Source organism: Enhydra lutris, unplaced genomic scaffold, assembly GCF_002288905.1.
Source record: "Enhydra lutris kenyoni isolate GAN:26980312 unplaced genomic scaffold, ASM228890v2 scaffoldscaffold40, whole genome shotgun sequence".
Classification (NCBI taxonomy): domain Eukaryota; kingdom Metazoa; phylum Chordata; class Mammalia; order Carnivora; family Mustelidae; genus Enhydra; species Enhydra lutris.
Window position 1 is genome coordinate 6251812 of NW_019154124.1, and position 15981 is coordinate 6267792.

At 39.6% G+C, this 15981-nt stretch overlaps 2 protein-coding genes across 3 annotated transcripts in view; one reads left to right on the top strand and one right to left on the bottom strand.

Annotated features, from left to right (window-relative positions):
• The window catches only part of LOC111155307 (F-box and leucine rich repeat protein 13), a 224886-nt gene that overhangs the window by 86148 nt on the left and 122757 nt on the right, over positions 1–15981 (top strand). For both annotated transcript variants that reach the window (XM_022515450.1, XM_022515449.1), the window contains exons 7-8: positions 8809–8861; positions 12872–12972. In XM_022515450.1, coding sequence (XP_022371158.1) covers positions 8809–8861; positions 12872–12972 — 154 coding nt within the window. The remainder of the gene's footprint in view (positions 1–8808; positions 8862–12871; positions 12973–15981) is intronic.
• Positions 1–15981, bottom strand: part of LOC111155308 (leucine rich repeat containing 17) — a 31265-nt gene that overhangs the window by 8408 nt on the left and 6876 nt on the right. Inside the window, exon 2 of the mRNA XM_022515451.1 lies at positions 5315–6213. Within this exon, the coding sequence (XP_022371159.1) occupies positions 5315–6077 (763 nt within the window). The 5' untranslated portion in view covers positions 6078–6213. The remainder of the gene's footprint in view (positions 1–5314; positions 6214–15981) is intronic.

Here is a 15981-nt window from a genome sequence, read left to right on the forward strand (position 1 = left end):
ATATATATATATATATATATATATATATATATATATTTTATTTATTTGACAGAGATCCCAAGTAGTGTCTACCAATATATTGAAAGGTGAAAGATTTTAAGACTTGAACTTATGATGTTGCAACAGTGAGGTAATCTTCCCTTTATGATTATCGAGACCCTAACTGGAAAGCTATATTCTCTTGGGTTCTACACATAAACAAGGAGATGGAGATCTCAGCAATAATTAAAAACCATGGACACAACTGAAGACGGATCAAAGAAATAATTTTTTGACATTAAATGTTTGGAATAATTATTGAAAATGTCTGTGGCATCTTCTTAGAAAGTTTTCAGAAGCAGAATAGAGTTTTATTTCACAATACTCAGGATCTCACCTCTTCTTAGTACCTCTACTGCTACCATATTGGTCTAAGCCACTATCAGCTCTTGTCTGGATTATCCCCAAAGTGTCCTAAACCCATGTGATACAGTCAAAACATAGATCATGTCATTTTCCCAGATGGCTTCCATCCTCCAGATGGTAGAATCCTCCAGTTGTTCCCATCTTACTATGAATAAAAGCTCAAGTCCTCATTAAGGTCCAATAAAGCCATTAAGGACTATAGGTCTTCATTGCCACCACAGCAAGTATCTCATAGTTTCTGAAAAACAGGCTGTTTATCAGGACTTGCTTGCTGAACCCACATCTGCTAGGTTGGACATAGGGTGGATGACAGAGACCTCCCAAGCAACCACTGTATGACAAGCTGAAGTGGGTAAACCACAAATTAATGGGTAGAAAAAAATGTTTATGAGAACTCCCTGAAACCCAGCTTAAGCAATGTGACAGGCCTGTGGATGCTGGAAAGGGACTATGAATTGCAGAACCAACTTCGGCATCGTCAGCAGTTAAGAATAGGGCAAAAGTAGGATCCACAAGTAAAACCAGGAAATGCAACCCGAAGCCTTCACTGGTATGGCTTAGAAAAATAGGGAAAAATCTTACTTGTTGTACTGATGGATAAAAACAGTTTTTTAGTTCTTTTATCTTAAACTTGAATGAGAATTACAAATACTGATGCTAAGTGTGTGTGCCTTTAATAAAGATTATATAAATACAGTGGTACTGGGGCAGCTCAGTCCTTAAGTGTCTGCCTTTGGCTCAGGTCATGATCCTAGGGTCCTGAGATGGAGCCCCCCTTTGGGCTCCCTGCTCAGCCAGAAGCCTGCTTCTCCTTCTTCCACTCCCCCTGCTTGTGTTCCCTCTCTCGCTGTGTCTCTCTTTGTCAAATAAATAAATAAAATCTTAAAAAAAAAAGATTAAATAAATACAAATTTCTCCAGGCCACAAGTCAAGTTTGGTTAATGCCCCTATTTCTAGACCGGGCACCACGTAGTTATTTGCTGCTTCTTAAAATTCCTGGTGCACATTCAAAAAATTCTTCATTTACTCTGTTACCACCCTTGACTAACCTTACCCCTCCCCAACCAAAACCTGCTGAGTTTGAGGAATAAATTGGAAAATGTTCTCCATGTAATTTCCCATTTAGTGTGCTAGCTTAGTTGTCAGCAATGTCAGAACTGCCCTGAAGGCTCAGTAGCAGTAGGCAAGGAGCCACTAATGACTCTGATTTTACAAATAAAAACTTACCAATTATTGTTCAAACTAGTAGTGAAATTAACTTCAGAGACAGCTGAGAGCAATTTACCTGCATAATTCTCCCTGGCCCTAATCTTAGAAGTAAAATGAAGCCTTAAAAATTACAAATTATTCTGGTAAATGTGAAGCTAAAAGGCAGTTTTCAGCTCTCACTTTCATGTATTTTTGGCAAATCCATTTACCTCAATATGGCATAAACATGACTTTCAACTAATCTCACATTTATTCCCTTTGAAAGACTAAGTTTTGTTGGCCAAGTGCTTGTCCCCCAGTGAATAAAGCTATTATTTCTTTTTCCTGCTGTCCAATGTTTAAAGCAAAATTAGTGATCTTTGAGGTCTGTGTGGTCAAACTGGCACCTATTGGGGACCCTATGTACACCATCTGACTCATCATCTGTCAGCCAGGAAAGGCACAATCCTATGTTGGGGAAATCTGTATTTGGGTTTCCTGTGTATCTTCCTGAACGGGGTATATTATACAGAGCCTAAGAGGAAAGTCGGTATTGGGAGAAAGCACCCAGAAAGCTTTTCTACATTTTTCTTGGTTACTAGATGTGCCTAGGATCTTGAAGGAAGAGATGACACAATGGCCTGGGGACTGCCTGTGTGACCTTAGAAGGGCAACTTAGCTTCTGTCACCTCAGTATCCTCCTTTATGAGGGTAATAGTACCATACTGCTCTTTGAGGGTTATGAGGAGTAAATTACATAATGCATGTGAACTACTATGTCTTAGGCACACGGAGCATTTAGTTGACAGCTAATTAATACCACTAATTAATGCCACTGCTAGTTCTACTCTTGCTAGCATGTCTTAGGCTTCTAGATCAAACATGTGGAACATAAGCAAAAGTATTACTACAGTTTGGCAGGGATTCTGCGTATTTGACATTTGTTATCTATTTTTAGAATGGGATAAGGCAAATGAGAGTAGATTAAATTTAGATTGTCATACTTGAATTCTAGTCATGATTTTTAATTCTACGTATTTTTATTTTTAAAGTTTGCTTAAATTATTGCTTTTGCAGGAGCGAAGAAAGCAGCTCAGTTATTATCATCCATCTAAAGCATATGGCCCTGTGCTAGGCAGTACCTGGGAGGAGGTTTAAGACACAACCACTGCCTTTAAACTTATGGGAATCAACAATACACCATGGTGAAAAAGAAACAACCAACTGAATCAATATTTATATCAACCATAGTGAAACAATCTATATTGATATTGAAAGACAAAACTACCCTTCATTTTGTAATCTAAAAGGTCTATGCTCAGATTTATGTAGTCATTAACATCTGGAGGAACTTGACCTTTCATGGACAAGCCAGTATTGTTATATATACAAAATGTGTATTCCATGAAACTTTACATGGTTTCCAGTAAATAATATATGTATTTTAAAACAAGGGGCATTATCTGCACCCCAAATTTATGGGGCATATCTGGAAGGTTGTGTTTAGACAACAGTAAGTTGAGGAAAGAAAAAAATTTAAAAAGTATCTGTTTTTATAAGTTGACGTTTGCCAAAAGAAAATGAGAAAACAAGACAAGGACAGAACTAGGCTCATTGTGGAGGGAAATGGCCCAAGAGCAGTCAAGCTGTAAAAATGGAAGCCATTTCCCTTCACTTAATTTTTTTTTTCTTTTAAACTAGGCTCCACACCCAGCGTGGAGTCCAACACGGGGCTTGAACTCAACCCTGAGAGTCAATGCCTACCCAGCTGAGCCTCCCAGATGCGTCCACATTATCTATTCTTAATTTACGGTGTAATCTAGCTGTAGAAATCTTTAATTTTGTGTTGATGGCATTTTTCTCAGGTAATCAATGAACCTAACTCTATGTATTTTCTCTTTATCACCTGTTGTAGCAGGTGCAAATTAACTTTAGCTTGAGGGGAGAGCTTCAGCTATATCGAGGAATTTTTCTAAACCAAGTCTAGGATTAGCAGCTTTGATTAGGTTTTTAAATAGATAATTTAGTTTTTAATCTAAGCATCACGAAGGCACTCCGAGTAACACATGCTCTTCAGGATGAAACACTAAGTACTCACTGTAACAACGTCAGGGAATTTCCACCTAATCTGGCTGCAGAGAAACAGCATATACTGACTTTTCTGGAATTCTTTAAAGCTTCCATTGTTGAGGCAGCTTTTTGTTTGAGCGTGATCAGATTAAGGAAGACGGCAGGATTAGGCAGACCAAGATTCGAATCTTCACTTTGCTGCTTACCTGTCAGACCTCAACCAAATGACGGAATCCTTCCTGAGCTTCATTTCTCCCAGCTGTAAATGGGGATCCCACTACTTTCCTGGAAGCTGTGGGCAGCATGTGTGTGGGGTACCTGGAGAACAGTAGGTGTTCGTGAATGAGCGCTTTCTCTCAAACTCAGAGGATCCTGGAATGGCATCTCCGCGGTGATGATGCTGGGTTTGTTCTCCCATGGCCTCAGCTCATGTACATTTCACAGGGTGTTGTAGCAAGCACACCTTTCCATGTCCCATGGCCTTGGGTGTGCTCTAACCAGGTGCCCTTCTGGGTCTGAGAGAGAGGCCAAGGCTTGAGCACTTCTTTGCTGATAAATGAACACGTTTTCTCCTGGTTCAGGTTGCCGGCTTCTTTAGCATCAACAAATTCCTGCCTATGGCTCCCCTGATAGGAGCCACAGTCTCTGCGTTGCTCTTAACCCCCTCTTTCTGTTCTTAAACAAAACAAAGCAAAACCTCCTAAAATAAGTGGAAAGAATGATACCATGTTCTGATAGGACCCTAACCCAATGACATCTAGCTTTAGTTGAATATCATGAATAAGTCATTAATTCATGCCAGAAATGAAACAGACACTGTCCCATGGCATGTTATCCTAGGGTGGATTAGCAGTTCCCAGACCACACTTTGAGAACGTTTTCACTAGCCTGTCAGGAGCATTACTAAAATTTCCCATTTTCTTATTTTGTGAATTAATCCTGCACATGCAGACCCTCCTTAGTATCAGACCAAGACTGTGTGGGTGGTAAAACTCAGCAATGATTTTTCAGGAAGTAGTAAATATTCTGGAAAGATTTCCTTAGCCTCATAATTCTTGGATTAACTACTTCCAACTTAGCTCTCTCAATATTTTTAGGTTTTAATTTGGGAACATTAAAGATACAGGATGTTAGCAAGCGTTTATTAAAACCTCAAGACCAGAGTCTTGGAAGTACGATATGTGTTCACTTCGCCTCCCTCCACAGTGCTCCCACCTGTCCTCTTTCACATGTGATTTCCCTTGAGGTACTTTTCCCACAGAGGCACGCCATGTTTTCGATTTAAGTCACATTAGATAGGTAGCATTTGGACGTGTTTTTATACCCACTTATTTACCTAAATTATATTATGTGGTGATTTAAGATAAAGGGGGTTCTTGACAGCCACAGCTTCTGATTAGCAAGAGTAGGACCCAACTGGCTACCCTTCCTGAGCATAGCTCCTATCTTCCTCTGCTGTCCCCCAGACCACCAACCACGTCGAGTCTGAACCTTAGAAAAGCTTGGAGTAGATTCCATTGTCACTGGGGAAAGTCCTCTGGTGGAAGTGACACCAGGAATCGCAACCCGCGGCAGAATGGAGGGAGGGTTCTAAGATTCAAAGAGCATTTGTAATCAACCATGAAAAGGAAAAACTAAGAAACTTACAAACCTTTCCGTTTGCAGTCCAGCGTTTGGATGGGAAACACGTAATTGTAGCAAAGAGAAGAATCCACCTCAGGCTTGATGACTGGGGGTCTCCCGGACACTTGGGGTCTCGGGTCTAACCGTTCGCTTTCTTCTTCGCTGCATAACTGTTCAGGTTTTAGCTGCCTCAGTTTTTTGTTTTTCAGTTCTTGGGGGCCTTCGCACTTGGCGTAGTTCCCCAGATTCCTGTTTCTTGGAATCTGCAACATGGAAATAAGCGTTTCCATCTCGCAAGTACAGTGCCAGGGGTTGTCGTAAAGACGCAGGTAGCTCAGGAGAGGCGTGTAAATGAACACCTCCTCCGTCAAGACTTTGATCTGGTTGTGCTGCAGGAGGAGAGTAGTCAGTTTATTTAAACCAAAGAAAGCGTCGCCCTCGATTTTGGAGATCTCGTTCTGTTGCAAATCCAGGCTCTTCAGCCTTTTAAACTTGGAAAACATCTTGTTCTTCAATATGCGGATCTTGTTTCTCGCTAACAGCATGTGCAGCAAATCCTGAGGCCAGTCAGGCAGCACGTAAACTAGTTTTCTCTCTTGACAGTCTAAGTATTTCTCGTGGAGATACGTGTAGACTTCGCAGGGGAGGCCTGGTGCGTAGCGTTTGACGGGGCTGGAGCCTCTCCTGCTGCCACCGGCCCGGCCATGATTGGCTCGGCCTCTCGGGCTTGCCTTGCGGAGTTCCGCGGCCTTACAAAAGAAGAGCAGGATTACCACGGTAACCACACGCATCCTGACATCCAGCTGGTCCCAATTACTTGGTGTGACAGACGGAACAATGAAAGTATTCCTTTGAAATCCAAGCTTGGGCAATCTTAACTAATGCGGTTCAGAACAATGAGACCCAGCTGAGGTATGGTGGGAGGCCCTAAGTTGCAAGAGAAAAAAATACATGAAGAACCATTGCGAGCGTTGTGTCGTTAACAGCAGCTTCAAAACAAAACAAAACAAAATTTATTTTCTTTATATATATTCTATTGTAGTATAATTGATGTATAACATTATGTTTCAGATGTATAACATGATGATTGGATATTTATATGTATTGTGAAATGATCACCACAGTAAGTTTTTTTTTTTTTTTTTTTTAAAGCCAAGACATTGCAATTAATAAAGACACATTCTGAACGGTGGTGTAGTGGGCCCTCCCACTTACCTGGTTTGGTGGCTAAACGTTTGGGCCCTGAGCTGGAATGAAGACTCTCCTACTTGCTTAACTATGTGACCTCACAGTCACATAGTCACATAGTGCACCTGGGTGGCTCCGTCAGTTAAGCATCTGCCTTCAGCTTAGGTCATGATCCCAGAGTCCTGGGATCGAGTCCTGCGTCAGGCTCCCTGCTCAGTGGGGAGGCTGCTTCTCCCTCTGCCTGCAGCTCCCCCTGCCTGTACACACACACACACACACACACTCTCTCTCTCTCTCTCTCTCTCTTTCTCTGACAAGTAAATAAATAAAATCTTAAAAACAAAAGAACTATATGACCTCAGGCTAGTTATTTAACCTCATCTTCAGTATCTGTAAAATGGGGCTGAGGACGTGGTGTAGTATTGTCAGGAAAATGAAATAGGCTCATGGGCAGAAGACGCTTATCAGCGCCAGGTCCCGGGGAAGTACCCCACAGTGCTAGGGCTTAGCGTTAGGAAAACTGAAACATGTAACGTATCAGCACATTGGATTCAAGACAATCAAGGGATTCTTTATAGCCCTGAGACATGCAGGGGGGGAAAAAAAAAAGTAGATCTCCAATGGTTGTCCTCCCCAGCTCATTTTTTTTTTCTTTCCTGGACTACCTCCCAATTAACCAACCACAATGAATGTGAGATCCAGAAATGCCCAAAGTATACTGCCCTGTCCTTGTTAAGTCTTGCATATTTTGGCTCAAATGTCACCTCAGCAAAGCCTTCTCCGAGCACTGTATTTAAAGTGGCACCTTTTCCACTTGCTAGCCACTCTCTCTACTCCCTTTTTTATTTTATTTTTCTTCATTGTACTTATCACCATCTGTCCAAGTAGATATTATACTTCTTTTGTTTACCATCCGTCTCCCCCACCTAGGATGTGAACTCCCCAAGGGCAGGAATTTTTGTCTTTTTTGTTTACTGCCATATTTTTTGGCACTTGCAGAGTTTCTGACACACAGCAAGTTCTCAATAAATATTTGTTGAATGCACGAATTACCTACTCTCAAGTAACAATTCTATAAAAATATTAATTTTTAATATTATCATCAGTTTAGTTATTACATTGTTTTCAGAATCTATTTTCTGCCTTAACAGGTATCACTAGTCACTTCTAAGATCTGCACACTGTAAAGCACTGCTTTCATTTTTAAATTCTGAGAGTGATTTTGGTTTGCATTTATTACTTAGGACACAGTCCATTCTTGGAAGAGGTAGAGATGTTCAAAATCGGTTTATAATGAACAACATTGCTGTTGTTATTATTGTGGGGCTAAGTGGTTATGAGCAACAGATGTGTTTTCTATCCGTTGTAGCAGTGTGAATGCAAGATCACCCTCTTGCCTGGAGTCTTCCTGCCTGACAGGGTCTTCCCCACCTAGAATGACTTCTCCCTCTTTGCCTCATGCATTCCTCCCCTTTACTCTTTTGTTTCCTCCCCCTTAGATCCTTCTTTTCTGTCTCAGATTTGGAGTTTTACTTCCTGTCGGTCTAGACCCGGAGTGTGGATTGTGTAACGCTCTGCTATCTAGGTCTTTCTGTATGTGTGAGACCATAAACTGTGCAGTTCCCTCTGGTTCCAGACTTAATCAGGCACTTGACCTCTCTGATCCTTTGTGTCTTTCTCTGCAATTCACTGTAAATTGTGTGAATCTCATTTATACAAATTATAAATATTTTGTTAATTAGTATGCATGCTGAATTATTTATAATTCCATGCTGATGTATGAGGGGAACGTGTGCTAATGTCTGCAACTTACTTTAAAATGCATTAAAAATAAGATTGATTGAAGGATGGATAGAAAGATGGATGTATAGGTGAATATGTGATAAAGCAAATACAGTGCAAGTGTAGTGGGTATATATGCACTGTACAACTCTTCAAGTCTTTCAACTTTTCTGTGTTTGAAAATTTTTACAATAAAATGATAAAAGACAAAAACCAAAAAATGAACAAAAAGTCATGCCACAAAAAAAGCAGGTTGGTTTTCTTCCCAGCTAAAAGCTCTAAGTATATACTGTTTTTCCCAAAGCAATATTTTCCTTTTTTCCCCCTTTCTTCTGTAATCCTCAAATGATAATAAACATGTGTATATATTTTAATTTTAAAGCCAGAAGAAATTGGTTTTCTGGGAAAAGGAACCATATACTTAGAACAAATTACTTGCCAAGGTTTTTGTTTGTTTTCTAATGAATACATCGCATTAAATGTAGGAAGGAAAATTTTAAGTTTAAACATTTGCGCTATGTTGTTTAATGATGTTTAACTTGTTTGATTTAGGCCTCTGTAGAAATCTTCAAGAGCTGAACGTCTCTGACTGTCCAACACTCACAGTGAGTATATGAAGCTTATTTTACTATTTTTTATTTAGATTCAGGCTTGCTATATTGCAGTGCCAATACACAGAGATTTTTGCCAAAATACAGGCATGTGTGCTCGTTTAGGATCAAATGTGTAAAAAAGCAAACTATGTTAAACATAGTTGGCAAGATTTATCCCATTTGTATAATGCTATTATTAATCCTGTAGCTATATGCCCAAGGTTGGAGTCTCTGGAAAAGTGAAAACTGTTCAACAATTATACAAAATTAACTATGTTTATATTTAGGGTCATGTGTGTCTGAGACAGAAAAAAATGGGTGCCAGGAATGACAATGGGCTGATTTTAGTGGTCTTCGTGGCTATCAACTGTGTGCCAATGAAGATGGAAATGAGCCTGTAACCCTGGCCAGCTCCTTCCTGGTCCCTGTCTCTACGCCTTTCTTTGACTTCCAATCTGTCTTGTCCCCTGTGAGCACATACACTTTCTAAGAGGCAGATCTGATAATTTCACTCCCATTTTCCAACATGTATAAACACACTCGCCATCTACACTATCCCATGAAGTCAAAGCTCTTTAACATTACTATACCTTGGAGACCCTGTGTGGTCTTGCCTCTGCCTCCTCCCCCAGCCTCATCTTGCTCCAATTCCTGCACACACATTAAGTTTCAGCAACCATACAGTGCTACACTTTCTTTGCTCCATGAGCCAAGATGCTCCTTGCTGTTTTGCTTCTGCTCGGGCTGTGCTCTTTTCATGGAATGCCCTTTTGCTTTGTCCTCAGGTATTACTTTCCTCTTTGTTGGGCTTTAAACCTTACTTTAGGTACTACCTCCTTCACCTCCTTTACCAAGACATCCCTGTCTCCCAGGGCTGGGCTCGTCACTGCTCCACTGGGTCCCTAAAACAAGTAGCCCTAATCACAGCATTTCTGCCTCTTCCACTAGCCCAAGAAGGCCAAAGGGCAGGAGACGTGTCTTGTTTTCTGTGGTAGTCACAGCACACACGTTGGTATAGTAAATAGTCTACTTCTGCTTAATGAATGAAATTGTATGGAGATCCTGAGCAGGTAACGGAGAGCATGGCATAAAACTTGAGGTTCCATCTTGGGTTGACATTTTTGTATTCTTAATGAACGTTACAAAAGTGAGTATGATTAACCTAGAGAGAGAAAGAAGGTATGAGAAGAGCCCTTAGGATGGAACCTTGGGGATTGCTGATTTTTAGAAGTAGGCAGAGGAGAAGAAATAGCGAAGAATCTTAAGAAAGGCCAGTAAGAGGGGACATTTGGCTGGCTCAGTTGGTTAAGCGTCTGCCTTTGGCTCAGGTCATGTTCCCGGGGTCCTGGGATGACACCTTGCATCAGGTTCCTGCTCAGTAGGGAGCCTGCTTCTCCCTCTCCTCCCCGCTCGTGCTCTCTCTCACTATCTCGGTCTCTCCCTCTCTCAAAACAAATAAAATCTTAAAAACAAAACAAAACAGTAGGAGAATTCGGGTGAAAACAGAAGAGGCTGATTTTGTCATGCTCTTCATTAAGCAACGACTCCAACAGGACGTCCACACCCTCCAGGGTTGTCATTCTACTTCTTTCTTTCAAACTTCTGTTTCATTCTGTGGGTATTTTTAGTATGTACTACTTTAAAGATATTTTTATCTTTATATGTAAAGATGTATAGGGAATGTATATGCTATAAAATATAGGTGTTAGAGGGAATTAAAAATGAATCAAGTTTCAGTTCCTGCCCTTAGGGAGCTTCAGTTCTGCCCTTGAATAACAGATCACAGTCTTTAAATTTGGCTTTCTCATAGGAAAGTCAAAGCAAATGCCATCTGCATTGAATTTGTGAACGTCAAAATCTTTCCCAATTTTGGAGTCTAATACTATACAGGGTTGATAATTTTACCCAGCTACATTTTACTATTGTTTTTTCCCTTTGAAGCACAGGCTGGGAGACAGGTTTAAATTTAAGGAGTTGAGTAACATTCATTCAAAAAGCTTTATTTCTAAGAAGCTTGCCTTATGAATATATTATATTCAGAAAGATTTGGGTGCATTGTGGACAAATTCAGAAACCATTTTGCAATGGAGACACTCAAGCAGTGTTTGTTTTTATGTGCTCTCACCTTTGGGGACTGAACCTTGAGCTCTTTTAAATGCTGAGACTAGGATTTGTCTGAAGTTTCTTGGATGTCCACGCTCCTCCAGACAGGAAAATGCAGTGAATGGTTTGTTTCCTTATCTTAAAGGAAAAAGGAGCTTCCTCTGTGGTGCATAAACATACTTCCTCTTCCTCTTCCTGGCCCCACATTTTCATCTTCTCTGTGGCTGCCTCCTTGAGGGTGTATCAGCTTCCCGTCCTCTCCTTGCCCCATCTCACTTGCATTTTGGTCGGTCATTCAATAGGTGCAGAATTACTTTGATATTTGATTGGCACCATGAATGTTTTTGAAAATAGATTTTGTTTCTATTAAACTACAATGCCATTTATTATAATTCTTTATTCCTTCTGGGAAATTTTTACCATATATATTTAATATATGTATGTGTGTATATATGCATATACACATATATATAAATAAATTTTTACCATATATATATATTTTTAATCATTTTTTAAATTTATTTTCAACATAACAGTATTCATTGTTTTTGAACCACACCCAGTGCTCCATGCAATCTGTGCCCTCTCTAATACCCACCACCTGGTTCCCCCAACCTCCCACCCCCCCACCTCTTCAAATATTTTTTTAAATCTATCCACCTATACCTAAATCCTGCATTTTAGTGGTGGAATATGTAGGAAAATTGCTGGCAGCTTGAATGCAGTGGCAAAAATACAGTGTTTATTGAGTCCCTGCCCTTGCACTCATGCAGCGTCGGCGCTCAGAGCCTTTCCTAGAGCAGGACTGCAGGAATTTGTACTGTATTATCCACGACTCTGGGGAATAGCTAGGAATAGAACACTAAACATTGATGATCCTGCTGAAAATAAACCTTTGCCATCCTTAATGGTGCCGGAGGTGGCCATAGTGAACATGCAGAATTCTTTCCCAAACCACATTCCCCAGGCAAGTGACAATTGACATCTTCCTGCGATGGCCTATTCTTTCCAGGACCGATGTGCCACAAATATTTAAAACTAGCTGACCTTGTCAGTGTTCCTGGGGAGACTCATCCACCATCGCTAAATAAATAAAAGCCTGCTGCTACTTACTCACATGGAGCATTTTATAAGTAGTTACCCATATGCGAGGCGGCTCTACCGCAATCACAGCCGGCAATTCATCTGGTCTTGTAAATGTCAGTGTAGGGCTCAGGCTTGAAATGACTGTCTTCCTGTCTGTCTCATGTCACAGTCGCTCTGTTCTCTTGTGTCAGCTCTGGGGGGAGCTGCTTGAATCTTTGAGAGTCTCACCCCCAACCTCCCCAACACTGAACTTCATGTTCAACATGTGTGTACTTTTTTCTTTTTTTTTTTTGCTTCAGAACATTTCAAGTAAATTTGGTGAGACTCTGTTTGGCTGTTTTAATATACTCACTAATAGGACCATAGAAACTTAATTACACGCACACACACACACACACACACAGATTTCTATAAATATGTATGTGTAAATATGGACTCACTTTTAATGAAGTCCAATTAAGAGCATTTACTATTCCTGTCTTTCAGAATGACTTTAGCACGTTTAAAAATAGATGAGGTTTTAATCGCTTTCCTGCATCTGAAGAGTCAGGAGCAGTGACACTTTGACACTTGAGCTCAAATTTCCTGTCAGCGTTGAACTTTTAACAAAGTGTCACTGTGATGGAATGGGACTTTATTTCCAAAGAAAGGGCAGGGGGGAGAGTAGTGAAGCTTCAAACAAAACCATCACCTTCTATTGAATTTGATTTACAACTAATAACCAAGCATATCAAGAGACCAAGGCTTGCATATACTTTTTGGGAGAGAGAAAATGGGGAAATCACAAAGCCTGCTAGACTTTGGTAAGATTCTCCCCTCTGTTTTTCCTGCAGGATGAATCAATGAGATACATCTCTGAGGGCTGTCCTGGGGTCCTGTACCTCAATCTATCTAACACCACCATCACAAACAGGACAATGCGAATCCTGCCCAGGTAATGCTCGTGTTCTCTGTATTACCCCGAGGACAGTTAGGCCCCTCCCGGCTCTGGCTCACTCTAGCATTCCCCGAAGGCAGTGTTCCTTTTGACAGCACCCCCCTCCCCAACCGTGGCACCATGATGGTGGTAACAGCACTGCTTCTTTCTTGTCCCCAAGTGGGTGCCTCTCCTGCCCAGGTGGGTCCAGCTTAAATAACTGGTCCTCTGCTTGGCCAGTGTTCTTGTGTCACTCTTGGAGCAAAGTGCCTAGAAGCTTGAGTTAGGCTCTGCCTGTCTCTTTCTGGTCCTCCTTCCTGGGCAACAGAGCCTGCCTCCTAAATTCTAGTCCCATGTCTGGACTTCTTGACAACGGAACACCAGTGTCTTCCCTCCTTGAGCACTGCAGGCCCACATTCCCTCTTGCCATGCTTTGGTCACCTGTTGGGACCTCCACCACCCCCAGGAAACCTGGTACTGGTTATTTTTTCACCTGTGAACTGGTGACAACCCTGAACACAGATGCTGCTTTTCCTCAGCTAGTGCTTCTTTAGAGAAGGGACAGAAGAATACAAGACATCACCAAACATTGACAGAATATTCAAATTCTGCCTTCAGCTCATGTCATGATCCAGGGTCCTGGGATGGAGCCTGTGTTCCTGGGGCTCCCTGCTCACTGTGGAGTCTGGGTCTCCCTCTCCCTTTGCCCCTCCCTCCACTCATGCTCTCTCTCAAATAAATAAAATCTTTTTTTTTTTTTTAAGTGCATCATGTTTATAGCTGCAACACTGCAAATACCATAAAACATTGAGGAAATATTCTTTTAGGACTTGGAAACTATTACCTGATTCAGCAAAGAAGCCACTCATGTCACTGATAGATGAGTGAAGTCTGTACATACATCTTTGTTGTTTCACTTTTGTCCTACTCATGAATGTAAATGAAAATATTCGTGTTGAAACTATACACATTCCTCAATATTTTTGAACTTTTTTATTTTTTGGTGAAAACAAGAAATACATCAGAGTCATAGAATTTTATTTTTCCTTTGAAACCAAAGAAGACAAAATTACTAGCTGCCTTTATAACTTTGGCAAAAGTCCATGAAGGCATTGTGTGAGAATCTAATGATTATATCAACTTTATAATAAAGAGTATTATGTATTTTATTATCATTTATAAGTTGTGAGCTATACATACTTTATATCTCTAAGATAGTAAATGTAAAATAGTAATCAGTGCAAATTTATAGTAAACATATATACATTTATATGCATATATGTTTTTAAAGTGCCAGTTGTTAGATATTTACTAGTATGCCAATAATTAAAGATAAAATAATTTATGAACTAATGTATTTTTTTGTAATTTTTGGTCTTCTTATCAGGCACATAGTCTAATTTTTTTTCAAATATTTTATTAGATATCTCAAAATTTTGTTTTATTCATATGGGTAATCTTTGTGATAGCTCTTCAGTTGCTACTGTAAATGCTATCTTTTCTGTTTTAATTTCTCATTATATTTTCTAAATGGTCATTTTTGGACTTGGGTACAGTACAAGTATCTTTTAAGGTTTTAATTTGTAAGATTAGATTTAATTTGTAAGCTTTAATATGAAATGACCTCTAAATAAGAATTTAGGCAAAGCTTCTAAGATTTGATATTGTTCTCATTTTCTAAAGAAACTGTTGTATATCTGATTTTCTCTTTGACCCAGTAATTATTTAGAACAGAATTTTTGGATCCAAGTAGTTGAAATTTCTTTGATTAAGCTTCTGGTTTTAATTTCTAATTTTGTACAGTGGTCAAGAAATGTGGACTGAATTATTTCTTTTCTTTTCTTTCTTTCTTTCTTTCTTTTTTTTTTTTTTTTGGACTGAATTATTTCTACCTTGTGGAATTTATTGAGATTTCTTGGTGGACTAGTACATAAAAATAATTCTAGTAAATCATCCATGAATGTTTAAAATAAGAGAGTTCCTTTTAGAGAACAAAATTTCTATGTGTATGTGTGTATCTATGTATAAATTCTTGATATTTCTTACTGTAATAATGATATATTGGTTGCCTTTTATAATCAAGCTTCCTTAGTTTATTTTGATATTTTTATTTTACATATAAAGATTAATAAGTAGTATGTTTCATTATAGATTATAGCATTTTTTCCACATAAAATTATATTCTTTATCCTGGTTGATGTTTCCTTGCCTTGAATTCTTTATTTGCTATTAATATGGTCACCTTTGTTTCCTTCTGCTTATGGTTCTGTGGAATAACTTTATGTATACCTGTTTTTTAATTTTTTTTATTATTAATTTTTAAAAAGGTTTTATTTATTTTTTTAGAGAGAGCACATGTGAGCAGGGGGAGGCACAGAGGGAGAGAGAGAATCTTGAGAAAACTCTGTGCTGAGTGTGATCCCACAACCCCGAGATCATGACCTGAGCTGAAATTAAGAGTCAGCCGCTTAACCGAGCCACTCAGATGCCCCTCTATCCCTGCATCTTTAATCTTTATGCTGGTATATTTCAGATTTGTCTTTTGAAGGAAGCATATAGTTAACTTCTGTTTGTAAATTTTTCATTCTGCCTTTTTAAGAGGTTAGTTTAGAAGATTAGTATTTCCTGTCAAAATGGAGCATATGGTCTTATTTTTATCATCTTGCTTTATGTTTTTGATTTTTCTGTTACTGTACTATATTCATTGCTTTCACCTTTTGCTATATAAACTATGTGGTTGACTTTTATAGTTTTGAGGTATTTCAGAGGTATGTGCACATTCTGTTCTGTATTTCAACCAGTGGCTATTTGTATGTTTTTGGGTTTTTTTTTTTTTTTTTAAGATTTTATTTATTTCTTGGAGAGAGAAGGAACAAGTGTGGGGAGGGGCAGAGGGAGAGGAGGCAGACTCCCTGCTGAGTGCGGATCCTGACTTCAGGCTCTGTCCCAGGACCCTGGCATCATGACCTGAGCTGAAAGCAGATGCTTAACTGACTGAGCCATCCAGGCACCCCTGTATGGTTTTTC